This window comes from Acartia tonsa, chromosome 11 (genome assembly GCF_053477335.1).
Source record: "Acartia tonsa isolate MP-2025a chromosome 11, ASM5347733v1, whole genome shotgun sequence".
NCBI lineage: Eukaryota > Metazoa > Arthropoda > Copepoda > Calanoida > Acartiidae > Acartia > Acartia tonsa.
In genome coordinates, this window is record NC_137270.1 from 35,617,340 (window position 1) to 35,633,747 (window position 16,408).

General features: G+C 40.2%; 1 protein-coding gene across 2 annotated transcripts in view; it reads left to right on the forward strand.

Annotated features, from left to right (window-relative positions):
- LOC145331395 (uncharacterized) overlaps positions 1-16,174 on the forward strand; it is an 80,608-nt gene extending 64,434 nt beyond the window's left edge. For both annotated transcript variants that reach the window (XM_080176026.1, XM_080176025.1), the window contains 10 exons: positions 8,247-8,376; positions 8,878-8,991; positions 10,198-10,253; positions 11,465-11,519; positions 13,145-13,209; positions 14,099-14,240; positions 14,532-14,629; positions 15,105-15,199; positions 15,516-15,605; positions 15,943-16,174. In XM_080176026.1, coding sequence (XP_080032152.1) covers positions 8,247-8,376; positions 8,878-8,991; positions 10,198-10,253; positions 11,465-11,519; positions 13,145-13,209; positions 14,099-14,240; positions 14,532-14,629; positions 15,105-15,199; positions 15,516-15,605; positions 15,943-16,021 — 924 coding nt within the window. In that variant the 3' untranslated portion in view covers positions 16,022-16,174. The remainder of the gene's footprint in view (positions 1-8,246; positions 8,377-8,877; positions 8,992-10,197; positions 10,254-11,464; positions 11,520-13,144; positions 13,210-14,098; positions 14,241-14,531; positions 14,630-15,104; positions 15,200-15,515; positions 15,606-15,942) is intronic.
- Positions 16,175-16,408: the final 234 nt, after the last annotated feature.

Consider the following 16,408-nt stretch of genomic DNA (forward strand, 5'->3'; position numbering starts at 1 on the left):
AAGATGGACACTACCACCAGAACTGAGACTCCAAAGGGGCCCAGCCCTAGGGCCAGTACCACCTGTGTCTGGGGTGGAAAGGTCCTCCCTGGCGCTGGCCTCACCAACCTGGAGATCCTTAGCTTCAGACAAAAAACCATAACAACGCAATAAGTATTCAAAATTATTTATAAGTCTGAAAGAAATTTCCACATTTTTATTGCAAAAATACTTGCTTAATATCAGCTTATACCAATAACGAAATTAATTTGAGCAAAAATCACGAAACCTATACGTGGTTTTCAGCTGTAGTTGGGGGGCAACACATCGTGAAATTGACGACCTCTCCATTTGCCCCCGTGACTGAATGTCCGCTGCACAGCTCCTGCACAGTTGGTGCTCAACGCACGAGAAATGGAGATACTGGACTGGGGATTGTTGAACCTGTATGTGTCCTCCTGGGGGTGTTGAACGATGCGACTGAGCCTAATGAGAAGGTGACAAGCTTCAGAGACTTAGTGGCCAGCCCCAAGATGGACACTACCACCAGAACTGAGACTCCAAAGGGGCCCAGCCCTAGGGCCAGTACCACCTGTGTCTGGGGTGGAAAGGTCCTCCCTGGCGCTGGCCTCACCAACCTGGAGATCCTTAGCTTCAGACAAAAAACCATAACAACGCAATAAGTATTCAAAATTATTTATAAGTCTGAAAGAAATTTCCACATTTTTATTGCAAAAATACTTGCTTAATATCAGCTTATACCAATAACGAAATTAATTTGAGCAAAAATCACGAAACCTATACGTGGTTTTCAGCTGTAGTTGGGGGGCAACACATCGTGAAATTGACGACCTCTCCATTTGCCCCCGTGACTGAATGTCCGCTGCACAGCTCCTGTACAGTTGGTGCTCAACGCACGAGAAATGGAGATACTGGACTGGGGATTGTTGAACCTGTATGTGTCCTCCTGGGGGTGTTGAACGATGCGACTGAGCCTAATGAGAAGGTGACAAGCTTCAGAGACTTAGTGGCCAGCCCCAAGATGGACACTACCACCAGAACTGAGACTCCAAAGGGGCCCAGCCCTAGGGCCAGTACCACCTGTGTCTGGGGTGGAAAGGTCCTCCCTGGCGCTGGCCTCACCAACCTGGAGGATGGGGAGCTGTCCCAGGGGAATAGGCTCTTCACCCAGATGCCCGACGCGTACCTGGGGGTGGGGGAGCCGCCACCCAAGCCTCCCTGGGAGCCCCCAGGCATGGAACGACTGGGGACCGGCCTAAGGATGGAGAATGGTGACCTGCTGCAGTGGAAGGCTTTACCCAGCACGGAGGGAGCAGGGTTGACCAGCAGCAGTGAGGCTGTTCCCCCACACTCCAAGACCAGATGCCTCTACTCTGTTGAACCACTGCACATGACCCAGCCAAGTCCCCCCATGCTGCTGAAGATGGAGGCCCACCAGGATGCAGAGCTCCAACTAGGGAAGTCAATAAGAAGGCCACCCCCTGCCAAAACCAGAATCACCGCAGGGGCTCCCCACCAGCAGCTGATGGAGCCTGGCAGGGACGCAATACCAGCTGGCAACTCTGGCCCAACTCAGGTGGCTACCAACAGCCTGCTGGCAGTCCAGAACACAGTTCAGGCTACCATCAGTATGGCATCTTCTGGGCCTTGCTGGTTCAACTGTGGGTACCTGTCCACACACTGGCCACAGATACCCCCCAGAGATCATAGCCCCCCTTCCGACTGGCACCATCAACGGCCTTTGCTACCAACTACCTGGCGTAACTGGAGGCAGGATCCCTCATGTGGAGAAGCACCTGCAGAAGCTAAGGCCGAGGCTGGCCTCGCCACCCAGGAGAGGAGAGCCGCTGTTGGATGGAAGGGACCTGTGTGTATGGGGAGGAGGCTGAATGTAACCAAGGAGCCACCACAAGCAGCCCAGCACTGCCTGACCCCTAGTAGGGGAGACCCTGTTTGTCAGCTGGTGCCCCAACTGGAGGAGGAGAGACCTGGCAGGTTGATACACCCTGGGGAAGCCGGACTGATGGGACCCAGCTGGACAAAGGAGCGCTGCCGCTTCAACGGCCACACAGCCGCCAAGTGTAGAACCGGTTGGGACCAGGCAATGAAGAAACACCAGGCAGCCCAACAACCTGCATACAACCAGTCTGACACCCAGGTCTACCTGGAGGGAGATGCCCAGCCGTCACCCCAACCAGCTGCCGCCGCTGGGGCCGCGGCTACCCAGGAGTCTGTGCCTCAGATTGGGACCATAGTGGCCAGGATCAACGTGCTGGGAGGAGCGGCTGAACCCAACCGGGTTGGCCTGGACTTCAGCCTCAACCACATGGGACCGGTGTTCGTGCAGCCAACCAACATTGCGGAGCCAGAAGTCCTGCGGCCTCTGCCGGTCGGCCTCAACATGATGGTACCCGTCAGACCGCGTCCCCCGAAGGAGGAGGTAACCCCTGTCACCCCCAGCGAGAGCCGAGGGGCGCTACCCAGCGCCACCGGGACGGTGTACGGGGAGGCCCTGGCAGCCGCCGAGCGGGAGAGGCAAGAGGCGCTAGCCAGCGAGTCTGAGTCGATGTATGGGACGCCAACCGGCGTCGCCACCTGGAAGGAACGAGAGGTGCTTCCCTGCACCACCCAGCTGGTGTCTGGGGCAACAACCGTCGCCGCCACCTGTGAAGACTGGGGGGTGCTATCCAGCGCCCCACGCTGGTGCCTGGGGCAAAAACCGTCGCCGCCACCGAGAGACCTGGACCCCTGTGAAGACTGGGGGGTGCTATCCAGCGCCCCCACGCTGGTGCCTGGGGCGACAACCGTCGCCGCCACCGAGATACCTGGACCCCGGAACGAGCCCGCAGCCCCAGAGGAAGGGGTGACACCCGTCACCCCCAGTCAGCCAGAGCCCCCAGCCAGCAGGGAGAGTCCAGCTGTCCCTCACCCTCAACTGCGTCCAGCTGTCTACCTCCCTCAACCAAGCCAGGGTAATTGTATTGCACTGGTGTACCAGGAAGTTTGTGCTGGGTCAAACTTGCCTGCGCCCCCTGCATCTGCCCCAGGAACCAGGATAACAGCCATTACCATGCAAAACTGAAGAAGCTTTGATTGCTGCCTGGGGAGTAACTCAACTAGATGCGCCAAGTGCCGAGCCTAACCATAGAAGTAGAGGATCCCCAACAATTATGTCTACCCAAGATGGAGACAATGTGCCTGGACACCTTCAGGCTAGGGGAGGAAATCCGGAGCCTTGTGCCTCCAGTCCACCAGCAGCAGTGGCCATGGATGGGCCTGTCCCCCAGCCAACTAGAGCGGAGCCACCCTTGCAGATCCAAGACAGCCTCCGGCACAGGGGATGGACTGTTACCTTCCCCTACCCTGCAGGTCTGATTGCCATGCACCACCCTGCCAATGTCCAGGATGAGCCTGAGGGAGGCAACGTTCCTACAGTATGGCAACCACCACCTGCCCGCGTTGACAGAGACCCTGGAAGCCGAATGAACCTGACCAGCCCCGAGGGCGAAGAAGCTGCGCCTGCATCCAGTAGCCAGCCTGCCAGCAGCAAGGTGACCAACACGATGGAGACCACCAGCCCAGTAGAGAAACCTGAAGAGGTGTATACCAGGCGGCTGTTGGTCCAAGCCCCCTCATGTGCTGTGCCACCCCTGGAGGTTGCCAGGGTGGCCTCAGAGGTACACATCCAACGGCCAGAACATCCAACAGGACCAGCTACTCCAGCAGATATAGCAGATTCTGTTCGACCTGGGGAGGGCTGGAGTCTACCACCATTCAGCAGCTGGTATCCTGGCGGACCCATTCCACAAGGACAACAAACTGAAGGCCGCAACCACTGTCGGAAGTCTGGCGGTGCAGACAACCCCTCCCAGCCTTCCGAGGGGAGAGTTGTGGTATGCGGCAACTCTGGGCCATGCAGAAACCAAGACATTATAGTGATGCTACGCACCCAGCTAAATCCTGTTATTCTACAATTGTAAAGCCACCTGAAAATATGTCAGATAACGGTATTGATTTCATCTCTCAGTTGTCCTGCAAATGGAGGGAGGGGTGTTACCCCTCCCTCTCCCTTCTTAAGCACCGGAACCTTCCCCTTCAACCACCAAGTTATCAGCACCACCTCAGCCCTGAGGATAAAGGATCTAAGCCTTCCCTCACCTGATAGAATCACCCCCACACAGACTGTTGTTGTCACAGTAATCATCAAACCTTCCCTTTTTAGTACCCAGACCTACCACTCAACCCCTCTATGCTTATCTACCTATTGTGCTGTTCCATGGGCTATCCTGCCTCCCCCGGACAGGGATAGCCATCTACCTAACCATTGCAACTATCTATGTTTTACTTGTATGATTTACCTTTAACTATCTTTATTCCTAATCCATATGTATTTATATTATGTTGTACAACTTTAGTAATCCTTAGACCTTCAATAAAGGAACAACTGAATAGATTCTGTTTATTATTTAGTGATTGCTAGAGAAGCGTAGCTTCTCTATAGTATAGGTGTCCACGTCTGTTCACACTGCCGTAGTCATTTGAACTCTGGTGTCTGCCATTTATCCTAGGCGGATACCACAATACCTTATACCTGGCTTAATATATATCCTATTATATAAAGTAGTAAGCATTTTTTGTCTGTCCCGAAGGATCTCGCTAACCGCTGATCCGATATTGTTCTCCTTTACAGTGAAGCTTCTCATAGGTCCTGGGAAGGTTTTAAACTATTTTTGGGAGTGTGTCTTCACCCCCTACCCCCAAAAAATATTTTTTTTATTCATTTGAAACTCAAATTTAAAATGGGATGAGGTCGACTTTTCTCCCTCCTACCTTAAGTGCCCCTAGAGTCTTCTAGGGGGCGTAGCCGCTAGTGTACTTAAATTTTAAAACTTGATTAATACTGCTTTATTAGCAAACTAGCGGCTACGCCCCCTAGAGGGGGGGGGGAGTATTTTTTTCTAGAGGCCACGTCTTTTGGGAGGGTGGTGGTACCCTCCCCCAATATAGTCATAAACCTTTCCAGGACCTATAAGAAGCTACCCTGTAAAGGAGATCCATATCGATTCAGCAGTTAGTGAGATCCTTTGGTACAAACCTACTAACACACCGACAAACAGACAGAATACAGACAGACATTCTGTTACTTTATTATAAGGATTGTTCCTAACTGTTATAGGAATCATTATAATACAAGCTAACAAGTCCCAGGTCGAAGGCAGGTATTTTCAAGAGCAATCCGTTACGGACGACCGGACAGACGGACCAACCCTAATTTTAGAAAATCATTGCTTTTAATAAATAACAAAGAATTAAGTTTTAAAATATTTATTAAGGCTGCATATCAGAGAAAATAATACAAATAAAAACGAAAATGTGAAAAATGTGTTGATAAATAATAAAGTTTTAAACTATGGGATACAAATATAAAATACTATGAGGTAAATAGTTGCTTCAGTCTTTATGGTCATTTTATAGGTAAGAATTCTCTTGATATTTGGAATACATTATTTTACCCTGTAATGGTGAATTTTGGGATAGATAGGACAACGAAAGTAATTTATTATGTCCACAATAATTTTTTGGGAGAATGATTATTTGTAAGGACAGTCCTATCCCTCCTGGCTGAAAAGTAATAAAGACAGTCCAAGGCATTTTTTAGGACTGTCTTTTTCTGTGAGATATTTTTTTTGTGGCGTTTAAGAATGATAACATAACATAACAGCAAAAACAACCGGCTTAAAAATATAATGAGTGCTGCAGATAATAGTTAAAACTGGAAGCATTGATTAAACAGCATAGGCGTGCAAAAGGGGGGGGGGTAGATGCAAGGACGTCCAAGGGGGTGGGGGTAAAGTGGTGATTATCCCCCCAAAATTTTTTCCATTTCCCCTCCATTTAAAAATTACCCCTACCCTGGGGGTGACGAAGGCACCACCAACCATTTAGGAGGGGGTATTTACCCTCCAAAACAATTTTCTTTGAGGGGGAAATACCCCCCCCCCCCAAAATAGATAATCACTAACAGAATAAAATTTTGAAGCGCTTCGCGCGCATTTTTACTACTAAATATTTGGTACTTGCTTACATGTAATAGACTGGAGCACCGAAAACCCCCCCCCCCCGCTTAGTTTTGACAAAAATCAAAAATAAGGGGGGGGGGGTAGTTTTTTAATGTCTGGAAAACGGCAAGGAGGAAAAAAGCTCAGCAAGGCAAAGACTTAACCCCCCCCCTTAATTTTGAAGAAAATCAAAAATTTTGCGCAAAATTAAAACCTTTTACTGGCCCCCCTCCTCCTTATTTTCATTTTCTGTTCAGGGATACATCAATTACTAAAATCAGTCAATAAATAAGGAAATTACGCCCCAAAACATGAATATCCCTGTAATAAGGTTTCCCCTCTGGTATACTGGATTTACTTGATTTACCTCACTCAACTTTCTGGCGTGTTGTACAGTGAAAAAACTACCCCCCCCTTATTTTTGATTTTCTTCAAAATTAAGGGGGGGGTTAAAAACTACCCCCCCCCCCCTTATTTTTGATTTTTGTCAAAACTAAGGGGGGGGGGATAGAAAACTACCCCCCCCCCTTATTTTTGATTTTTGTCAAAACTAAGCGGGGGGGGGGGGTTTTCGGTGCTCCGGTCTTCACATGTAAGCAAGCACCAAATATTTCATAATTAGGTATGTACATTTTTACATCATTAAATTACCCCTGTCAACAGATTTCAGGGGGGTAAAAAAAAAAAAAAATTACCCCCTCCCCCTTCAAAAATTTTCACCCCCCCCCAAATAAAAAAGCTTGGACACCCCCCCTGTGTAGGTGGGGTCAACACCCGCTGGTAAATCCCATGCACGCCAATATGGTTAGAAGATAATTTCAACATGATGACTGTTAAAGGAAGCATCTTATAGTGCGTTTATAAACTCATCGGTCATTTGTATTGTATGACGTCATTTTTATAGACACTATACTCTGCTAATTTTTCTAGATCTAGACACTATTACTAGGTTCAAAAACGAACCTAGTAATAGTGTCTAACTTTTTATCTTTGTGACGTAACAAAAATCCATCTCTTTTTTAGGGGTTTCCTTTCAAACCTCCCCTATCGTCCATCGATTTTTGTTACGTCACAAAGATAAAAAGTTAGATACTGTTACTAGGTTCAAAAAAACTGATTGAGTCATTTATTTTTGATGCTGATTTTGCTTTGTTTTATATTATCATGATTTCCAGCAGGAACGTCCAAAGGGGGAAAGGGTACAAGGGTGATTACCCCTCCCCCCACAAAATAGAAAAGCTTGGACGTTCTTGATCTCGAGCCTTAGACCCCAGCCACAAAAGGGGCGCAGTCCTGGATTTTAAAATTAATAGGATATCATAGATTAGTTTTTTTTATACATAAAATCTTTTATTTGTGAGATTATTTTCTTTTTTCCTCTTTATTTCAAAATTAGTATGGTTTTTTTTTCATCACTTTTTAGCAACAAAAAATCAAAAAAAGTTATCTATTGCATCATATTATAGACATATTTTTTATTAAAATGAAAAAGATGAAAACCAGTTTTGTTAGCCCCGAGATATTCATTTTATGATTTTTATTTTAATAATCCTGTAAAATTTCTGTAATACGATGCTATACATGATTTTTTAGTATAGTTCAGAACAGGTTCTAAATCCAGCAGATATAAACAGTTTCGAAGCCATACCAAAATAGTTATTTCTCGCATCGTATTATAAACAGCTTTCCGCGAATATAGAACATACAATTATACGATTAAAACCGTTCTTTTTAGCCACGTGGTGCCGAAGGCACCTGCTAAAAAAACTTATGATCGTACATTTTATATTCGTAGAAAACTGGATATAATACGATGCTAGACATGGTTTTTTCATATGGATAAGAACCGGTTCCTATCCACCGGATTCAAATGAATACGAGAAAATATGTTATTATTAATTATTAAAAATTATTAGTAGCGCAGCTACTCTTTGATAAGGTATCCTATTAAATCCTGCCTGGACGTGGCTGAAGACGTCTCTCTGGATGCTGTCCAGGTGAGGACGCTCGTGTTCATAGAGCCTGATACAGTTATACACCTCAAATCTTCTTGGTAAAATTATGCATTTTGTAGCTGCTTTTTTTATATTACATATTTGTATAACACTCTATGGTGGTGGATGTGTCTTTATAGTTCTAATTTCAAAGGTAAGATGGCGCTAGTAACAAAAAGTATCTATTATTCAGTTGATTGGTGGACTGATGGAATCAGCCAATGTTTCCTTGACAATTTGTTGGTGGATGGTTATCACAGCATGTGTTCTCACACCCCTTACTTGGTTTGGAACCCCCAAAGATTTTTGGCCAATTGCTGTAGGTACATGTAATTTTAATTATCTCAATTTCTTCAATATATTAATGCAGAAAATGTCAAAATTTACTAAAATACATGACAAAATAACACTCCACCAAAAAGATCACATATACAATACATATACATAATATATATATTAAGAAACTATTGTTGGAAACTGACAAACATACATGCAGACAGAGTGAGTGGAAAATACAAAAGATGTTATGGAATTTAAGATTGAAAACTGAAAAAAGACGATTACGTTGGATAACTGAAGTTAAAATCATAATATGGTGTAAAACATCCAAGTAGAAAGAAAATTTAAAAGTGATGGGGAAGGGAAGGAGATGGGTAAACGAGAGATTAAAGGGAAGTTGATGGAAATGAAGTTGATGGAAAAGGAAAGTATATTATTTAAACTTGGAATAAAAATCGGATAACTACAATAATACAGAAAGACAGAAGAACAGACACAGTCAAAAACACTTATACAGTAGCTTCGCTCTTTACAAATGTTTCTAGGTGCTCTGATAACCACTGTTGCTGCCTGTGTCCTTATCATGATTAATGTTGGTATGAGAAGTAGTAAGGAAACAATTGTCTTCCCTAAAGCTACAGCTGATGGATTTTTTCAAGGTAAGATAGAAATTATGAAAGCATCGTTAAGTGCCTATACAAAAATGACGTCATACAATACACAATACCAATAATAAGCCAGTATACAGTTTACCATTGGTCAATTAAATCTACACTGACCTATCATTAGTCATTTGTATTGTATGACATCATTCTTTTATAGGCAATAAAAGCTACTTCTAAATTATGCATTACCAATCAACATACTAAAATTAAAATTCAAATTACAGATAAAAGTATACAAGGAAAACTTCAATTATTAGGAAGCTTTTTAACATGCCTAAAAATTTAAAAATGACGTCATATTGGCCTACCATTGGTAATTTAGCCTGTTTATTGGCATGTCATTTGTCATTTTTATTTTATGACGTCATTTTTATAGGCACTGTATAAACAACTTCATTTTAGGTGTCTTATATCTTTGTATTTTTTATAGGCACTTGAAAGAGCTTCTTCATTAGCATAAATTGAAAATAAAATCAGACCAAACAACAAAGTAATTTACATGATAGATGATTATTAATGAGTAGAATCATTACAAGAAAATCCAAATAGCTATCTCATATTATATAGTCATGTAATTTCACTTTTAGATATTAAAATAACATATTTTCAATGACGTTATGCATGGGAGGCAGACGATTGCACTGCATTGTTTTTTTTTAAAGCAAAGCTTTTCTATAATTCGAGTCGGTCCGTCCGTCCGAGACAGATAGCTTTTTCGTTAATTTAGGCATGTTAAAATTGTCCTATCGATTTCAAACTTTACATGTTGATTTCTATAGTAGTTAGGTACGATTTAGAAAACATATAATCATTACCAGAATGTCCGTACGTCCATTTTAAACATGTGGAATTTTTACTTTTGTACTGGGACAACAAAGTACAATATAATAAGCAAAGAAACTATATAATCAAGTCCTAAAACTGTAAGTATGTCTATACACATTATCCTGCTAAAAAATTTACTCACAATTTTGCTTTGACTCTTATTCATTTATATTCTGATTATTCAGTTCTGACACTATAAGTGTTAATGTCCGTTTGTTCTACCGTTTCATAGCTTCGCTTTTATGGATGTTGTCAGCCTTGTTTTGTCTGAAGTTTAGGATTTAAATAAGTAATTGATCAGATGCTAGTGGCGTATCTTCTAGTTGTGCATATTTTATGACGATCCAGCTGATTAAAAATGTATTTTTTTTGCAGCTTTTGGAACAATTATGTTTGGCTTTGGAGGTGCCTCAACCTTCCCAACTATCCAGGTAAAATCAGGGATATTAAGGGATAAGACAATAGACAAATCCCATCACCAGTGATGATAAACAAATCTTTTTTGTAGATAAAAAATATTGGTTGAAAAGTTAGAACACTGCTAGTTTGAACCAACTAATCAAGATTTTAAGAAGCACCAAAAAAAAAACGATTGAGTTATAAATTTTGGGGAGGCTTTATACATGTCCTAGGAAGGTTATAGGTTATTATTTTTAGGGCCCCTCTCTAGCTACCCTTCTTATTCTATTCAAATCCTTATAATAAAGTAACAGGATGTTTGTCTGCCTGTTGTTTGTACCGAAGGATCTCGCTAACCGCTGAACCGATCGGGTTTTCCTTTACAGGGTAGCTTCTCATAGGTCCCGGGAAGGTTTATAACTATTTTCTTGGGGCGTGTGACACCCCCAACCCAACCAAAAAATGAAAAATACCCTCCTCAAAAAAATTATTTTTCTATTTTTCTTTTAAATCTAAAATACGAAAAATTAGGCTGATCAAACCGCTTGGGGCAAAGCCCCTAGAGGCTAGGGGCGAAGCCACTAGTGTTTAAATAAAGTGTTAAAAGGTAAAAATCTGGATATTTCGTGTTAGTTTTTATCTTTCTATTACCACACATTCAAGAAATGATAAGAAACAAAAATTTTGTGTAAAAATACTTTCTTTATGTTTATACTTTTAATTCTTTATCTACTAATGAAAGGCCTAGAATACTTTTTTCAGTATGGTTTCGAAACCGATTAATATGCGGTTCTCAGCTGGCGAAAAACCCTAAAACGAAGCAGTTTATAGTGCCTATAAAAAATATTACATAAATGATCAATGATAGGCCAGTCAAAATGTATACTGGCCCATTATTGATCATTTGTAATGTCATTTTTTATATAGCCACTATAAGCTGCTTCTCAAAAATAAACTTAAACAAAGGAAATTGCTAATGATCATGAAAATGCAGACACGCACAAATAGTAAAAGCTGTAGAGAAGCCTCGTTTGTTTATTTCTTTTTTAAAATCAGCTGCTGCCTCCCAAGAATCTAGAGACTTTGTCATCAAAGGGGTATTCCATCCCAAGGGGTTAATTTAAAAAAGAAATAGCCCAAAACTTTCCCAAGTCCTATGTAAGACTACCCTAAAAAAAGAACTTAATAAGTTTTAAGATTGAGACAAGAAAACAACTTTATATAATAGGATTGTTTATTTTAGGCTGATATGAAAGTGAGAAGCCAATTTAAGTATGCTGCTATCTTTGCTATTATAAGTAAGTTCACTAAAGTAACAGGAGCCAATAGAGATAATCTAGAGACACACTCTCTAAATCAGCCCATAGGAAAACAGTGGAATAGTTCAATCTCTTCGGATAGAGCTATATATCCTTGATAAATTTCGTCTCTGGTATTAGCAAAAAGAATCGTGTATAACATTCATAAATAAAAGTATTTGTCTGCTAGAATTTTCTTTTTAAGTTTGACGAATTTTGGAGTCCGATAGACCATCTAGATATATTATGTCTATTCAGAAATATTAACCTTTAACCCTTAACGGTCGGGGGGGGGGGGCGTTGAACGCCCCCCCTTCCGGTTTTTTCTATCTCATTTTCTGTGTGTGAAAGATAAAGAGCCCAAACTGCTTGACTTTTTAAGTATGGGTATGACACATAACTGAGAGTTGGAATTTTTTGAATATCTCCATCCTGGCAGGCACAGGATGCCAGCAAACCTGGCAAGGTCATCCAGGTAAAGAGCAAAAATATTTTTTTGACTAAAACAAAGCATTTTATCATACCAAAATACTAAAAAATCCTCTAGTAGTACATCCTTATATGAAAGACAGGTGTTCAAGTAACTTTCAGGTTCCAGGTATGATCCTGCAGGTCCTGATCCTCCAGGTCTCCAGAAATCTTTAAAAGGCTCCTGTGGCCGCAATTTTTGACTTAGAGACTTCAAATTTTAAACTTAAGCTTTTCTTACATGTCTACATAACGTATTAAAATTTCATGAAGATCCACCGCCGTTTTCCCGCCGACCGCCGACTGCGGCGGCTGGCAGCTGCCAAGTACAGCTGCGGCCGCTGAAATTTATATTTTGATATTTCTAATGTAAAATTTATACAAAAATAAACATTTTCTGCAAATAATATTTCATCTAGCTTCAAAAATAAAAAAAATACAGCCGTTTGAAATTTTTAAGTAAAAAAGGACCTAAAAACAAAGGTTGTTAAATAAAAGGGTGAAGGAAGCGAAAATTGACTTAGACTTATAAAAGGTCGGAAATTCATTATCAAACAGGGGACTTGCACAAAAAAATTTAGCCCTCTAGCTCTAATAGGAACTGAGATAATAAGGGGGGGCGTTGAACGCCCCCCCCCCCCCCCCGACTGATTAAGGTGCGGCAAGGGGCCCGACTGTAAAGGGTTAAACAAAACAACAAACGAATTTGGAATTATAACAGAGTAGCAATGTTGAATCAAAATACTTTTTCCAGCATGACTTCAAAACCGATTGATATCCTCTGGATCAGAACCGGATAAAAGCCATACTGAAAAATCATGTTTCATATTATAGACAATTTTCCACGAAAAACAAGATAAAAATCCTAAAACTAATGCCAGTTTTTTAGCCCAGGCCTTCAGCCCCTCGAGGCTAACAAAACTGTTTTAATCTTTTGATTTTTCATTATAATAGCTGTCTTTAGTACGGTGTAAACAACTTTTTCAGTATGATCTCAAAATAAAATTTTCTCTTATCCTTCGAATTTTAAACCAATATTTTTATGTTTTCACTCTTGTGTGTTCTTGTTCTCTCTTTCTGCTTCTGACTAAGCAAACTATTTAAACAAGCATTGTCTAATTTTATTTTTGTGATGTTGATTTTTTTTTCTATTTTAGTTCTCTTTCTGATTTACTTCCCAGTGGCTGCGGTTGGTTACTTCTCACTTGGAAATCTTGTCCAGGTTGTCATTTCTAATTTTCTATATTTAGGGTCGGTCCGTCCGTCCGTACGTACGTCCATTTTCAACATGATGTTTTTGTCCTTTTTTAACTACAAAATTTTATATGATCTAATTATCCGATTGATCTAATTTTTGGTATATTGATTCCTGGGACAACAAAGCGAAGCAACTCTACAATCAAGTCCTAAAAATGAAAGTATGTACTGAAACATTATCCGGCATCAAGCAATTTTTCAACAAATTTACTTACAATTTTGCTTCGACTCTTATACATTTATATTCTGATTATTCAGTTCTGCCACTATACAAGTGTCAATATCCGTTTGTCCTACCGTTTCATTGCTTCGCTTTTATGGATGTTGTCATTCTTGTTATTTGTAAACCATTCAAGTGCCTAAATATTTGTTTTCAATGAAAACCAAGAATGCAGAGTGTATTATGGTTGCTTTTGCTGAATGAGACTTAGGTTGGCTGATTCTAAATTTGGTGACTGCTGCTGACAGATGCGGCCAGCTTACACTAACAACGAAATTAATTCGAGAAAAAAAATCACAAAACCTACACGTAATTTCAGCTGTCGTGGGGGGGTCAACACATCGCAGAATTTAAGACCTCTACATCTGCCCCTTAAATATTATTTTAGATATATTTTACTTGTTGGTTTTACCTTATTCCTAAGAGGCAGATAAGAGTTGTTTATGCTGAGCTCTGAAAAGAAACAGCTTTAACAGCAAAACATTAAAAAGAATAAGAAATAAAGAAAAGCGTACTTTATTAATTGTTGAGTAGGAGTGCTTAGATCCGCTGCTATCATGGAAATTTTAAACCTATTTTTTTTATTTTTAGATAATTTTTAAATATTTATTTCTACTAACCTATCATATTTTAGGATAATATAGTGCTATCAATGACAGAGGGTTGGGAGAAGATCGTTGTCGAAATAATGTTGCTGCTTCATTTAATCTCTGCCTTTCCTATCATTACCAATCCACCTGCTCAATTGTTTGAAGAACTTCTGGGCATTCCATCAAGTTAGTGTCTTTTCAGCGTCTAAACTACTCTATAACTTATTTGGTAAGTCGCGATATATTAAACTATTATTCTCATCTGAAAAATAGCTGCTTTTAGAGATAGGCGGCTGATTTTATGGAGGAAAAACTGCGCTCAAATCATCTAAACTTTGTTTCATGACTTTTTTTTGTCAGTTTTATTGTATTTTTTTTAGTAAATGTAATTTTTATTGTAAATTAAAATTGTTTAAATCATATATGACAGTTATAGTTTTCCTAAATAATACTCTTGTTTTATGATTTTTTTTTCAGCATTTAACATCAAGCGAGTGTTATTCCGGTCATTTTGTGTGTTCTGTTTACTATTTATAGCTGAAAGTATTCCAGACTTTGGTGCCATTCTTAATCTGGTAATACTTATTCTAACTTTTGATATCGAAGCTACTCTATAATTTTAAATGTTTGACACTGCTCACCTTATTCATTTTATTTTTTCTACTGCTATTTCATTTTGTGAAGAATGTGTGTGTCTGTCTATATGTACCAAAGGATCTCGCTAACCACAGAATCGATGTGGATCTCCTTTACAGGATAGCTTTTCATAGGCCCTGGGAAGGTTTATACCACTATACCACCACCCTCCCAAGAGAAATAACAAAATAATACTAACCCCATTTAGCAGCCAAAATATTTTTTGGTAAACCTCTATTATAAACACTAGAGGCCGCGTTCTAAAATTATCCCGCTATTGGCTAGATTGAATATTAATCTTTTTCTTCCATTGTCCAATCCCTGAATATCAACCCAACTACAAACTTCCCTTTCCTTCCGTATTTTTTAAATTTCATTATTTTTATTTATAACCGTATTAAGGATTATTTTTAGGTTGGTGGTTCCACAATTACTCTACTAACTTTTGTGTTTCCCCCTTTGTTCTACATGAAGATTTCAGACACTACATCTAAAGAAAATCAAGAAAGGTAACTTAATATATTATTTGTATTTAAACTACTTCGACCAAAATATGTGAAAATATTTGAATGTTGAAATACATTAAATTTTAAGATATTTTGAAGGGTTGTTTTGTTTAACCCCCCCCCCCCCTTTTAGAAAGAAAGTTTAGTATTAGGAAAGAATAGATTTAAAACTTTTAAAAAGGTATTGTACAGTTTTATACAATTAAGATAAAAAATAATTTTTTAGATAATGCAAATGTAAACATAGAAGGAAATCTGGCAGGAATTTTCTAAATTCGTCAACAAAAAAAGGTATTTGTGTTAATGCAAATTTATTTAGGAAACTGGCTGTATGGGAGAGGGTATACTGTTGGTTCCTTATCTTGGTTGGGTTGGCTGGTGGAGGGTTGTCTACCTACAATGCAATCAGGTATTGTGAATAATGAAATACATTTTATTATTGGCTTCGCCACTTGCCTCTAGAGCAGTGTCCCAGAAGATAGGGAATAAATAATGAATATTGATCTATACACAATGGCTTCTCCCCTAGTGGGAGGAAATTAAAGAGAAAATAGGCTAAAGCTGGGGAGCGGAGCTATTCTATAAGCCTGATAAAGTGAGGTCGTCCTACATATAGAGTAGCTGCGCTACTAAAAACTAAAGTTGAGAGTGGAAGGTGCGGTTTTAAACATAATTCTTAAATTGTTCTGAATACATTTAAATCTAAACAAGATCCAACATTAAATTTTTTTGCTTTTCTTTTTTAGGAGTATCGCTGATGCTGAATTCAGCTCCCCATGTTACATAGACAGCAATGTCACAGCTTCTGGTGGTGGAGGACATTAATGGCCTGTATGAAAACAATGTGTGAATACACATTACTGCATGCTTACTACCTTTTAGGAAACTGATATTTAGGAAGATAATTTTCATATAAAATAATCATGTGAATAAAGTTTGTCGGTAATTATAAATGTATAAAATAATGATTTAATTATTTTTTTTTGTTCTTTTAATTTATGATAGAATGATAAATCTAATCTGTTTAATATTACAGAACAGACTAAAAGAGGGAAAAAGAAGGGGCATGATATAACCATGATCTCGTAACCTAAGTGTTAAAAAAATAAAGCCGCTTATAGTGCCTATAAATAAATAACGACAAATGACCAATGATACGCCAATACTCAGACTGAATTACCAATTGTAGTCCAGTATGACGTCATTTTTTAT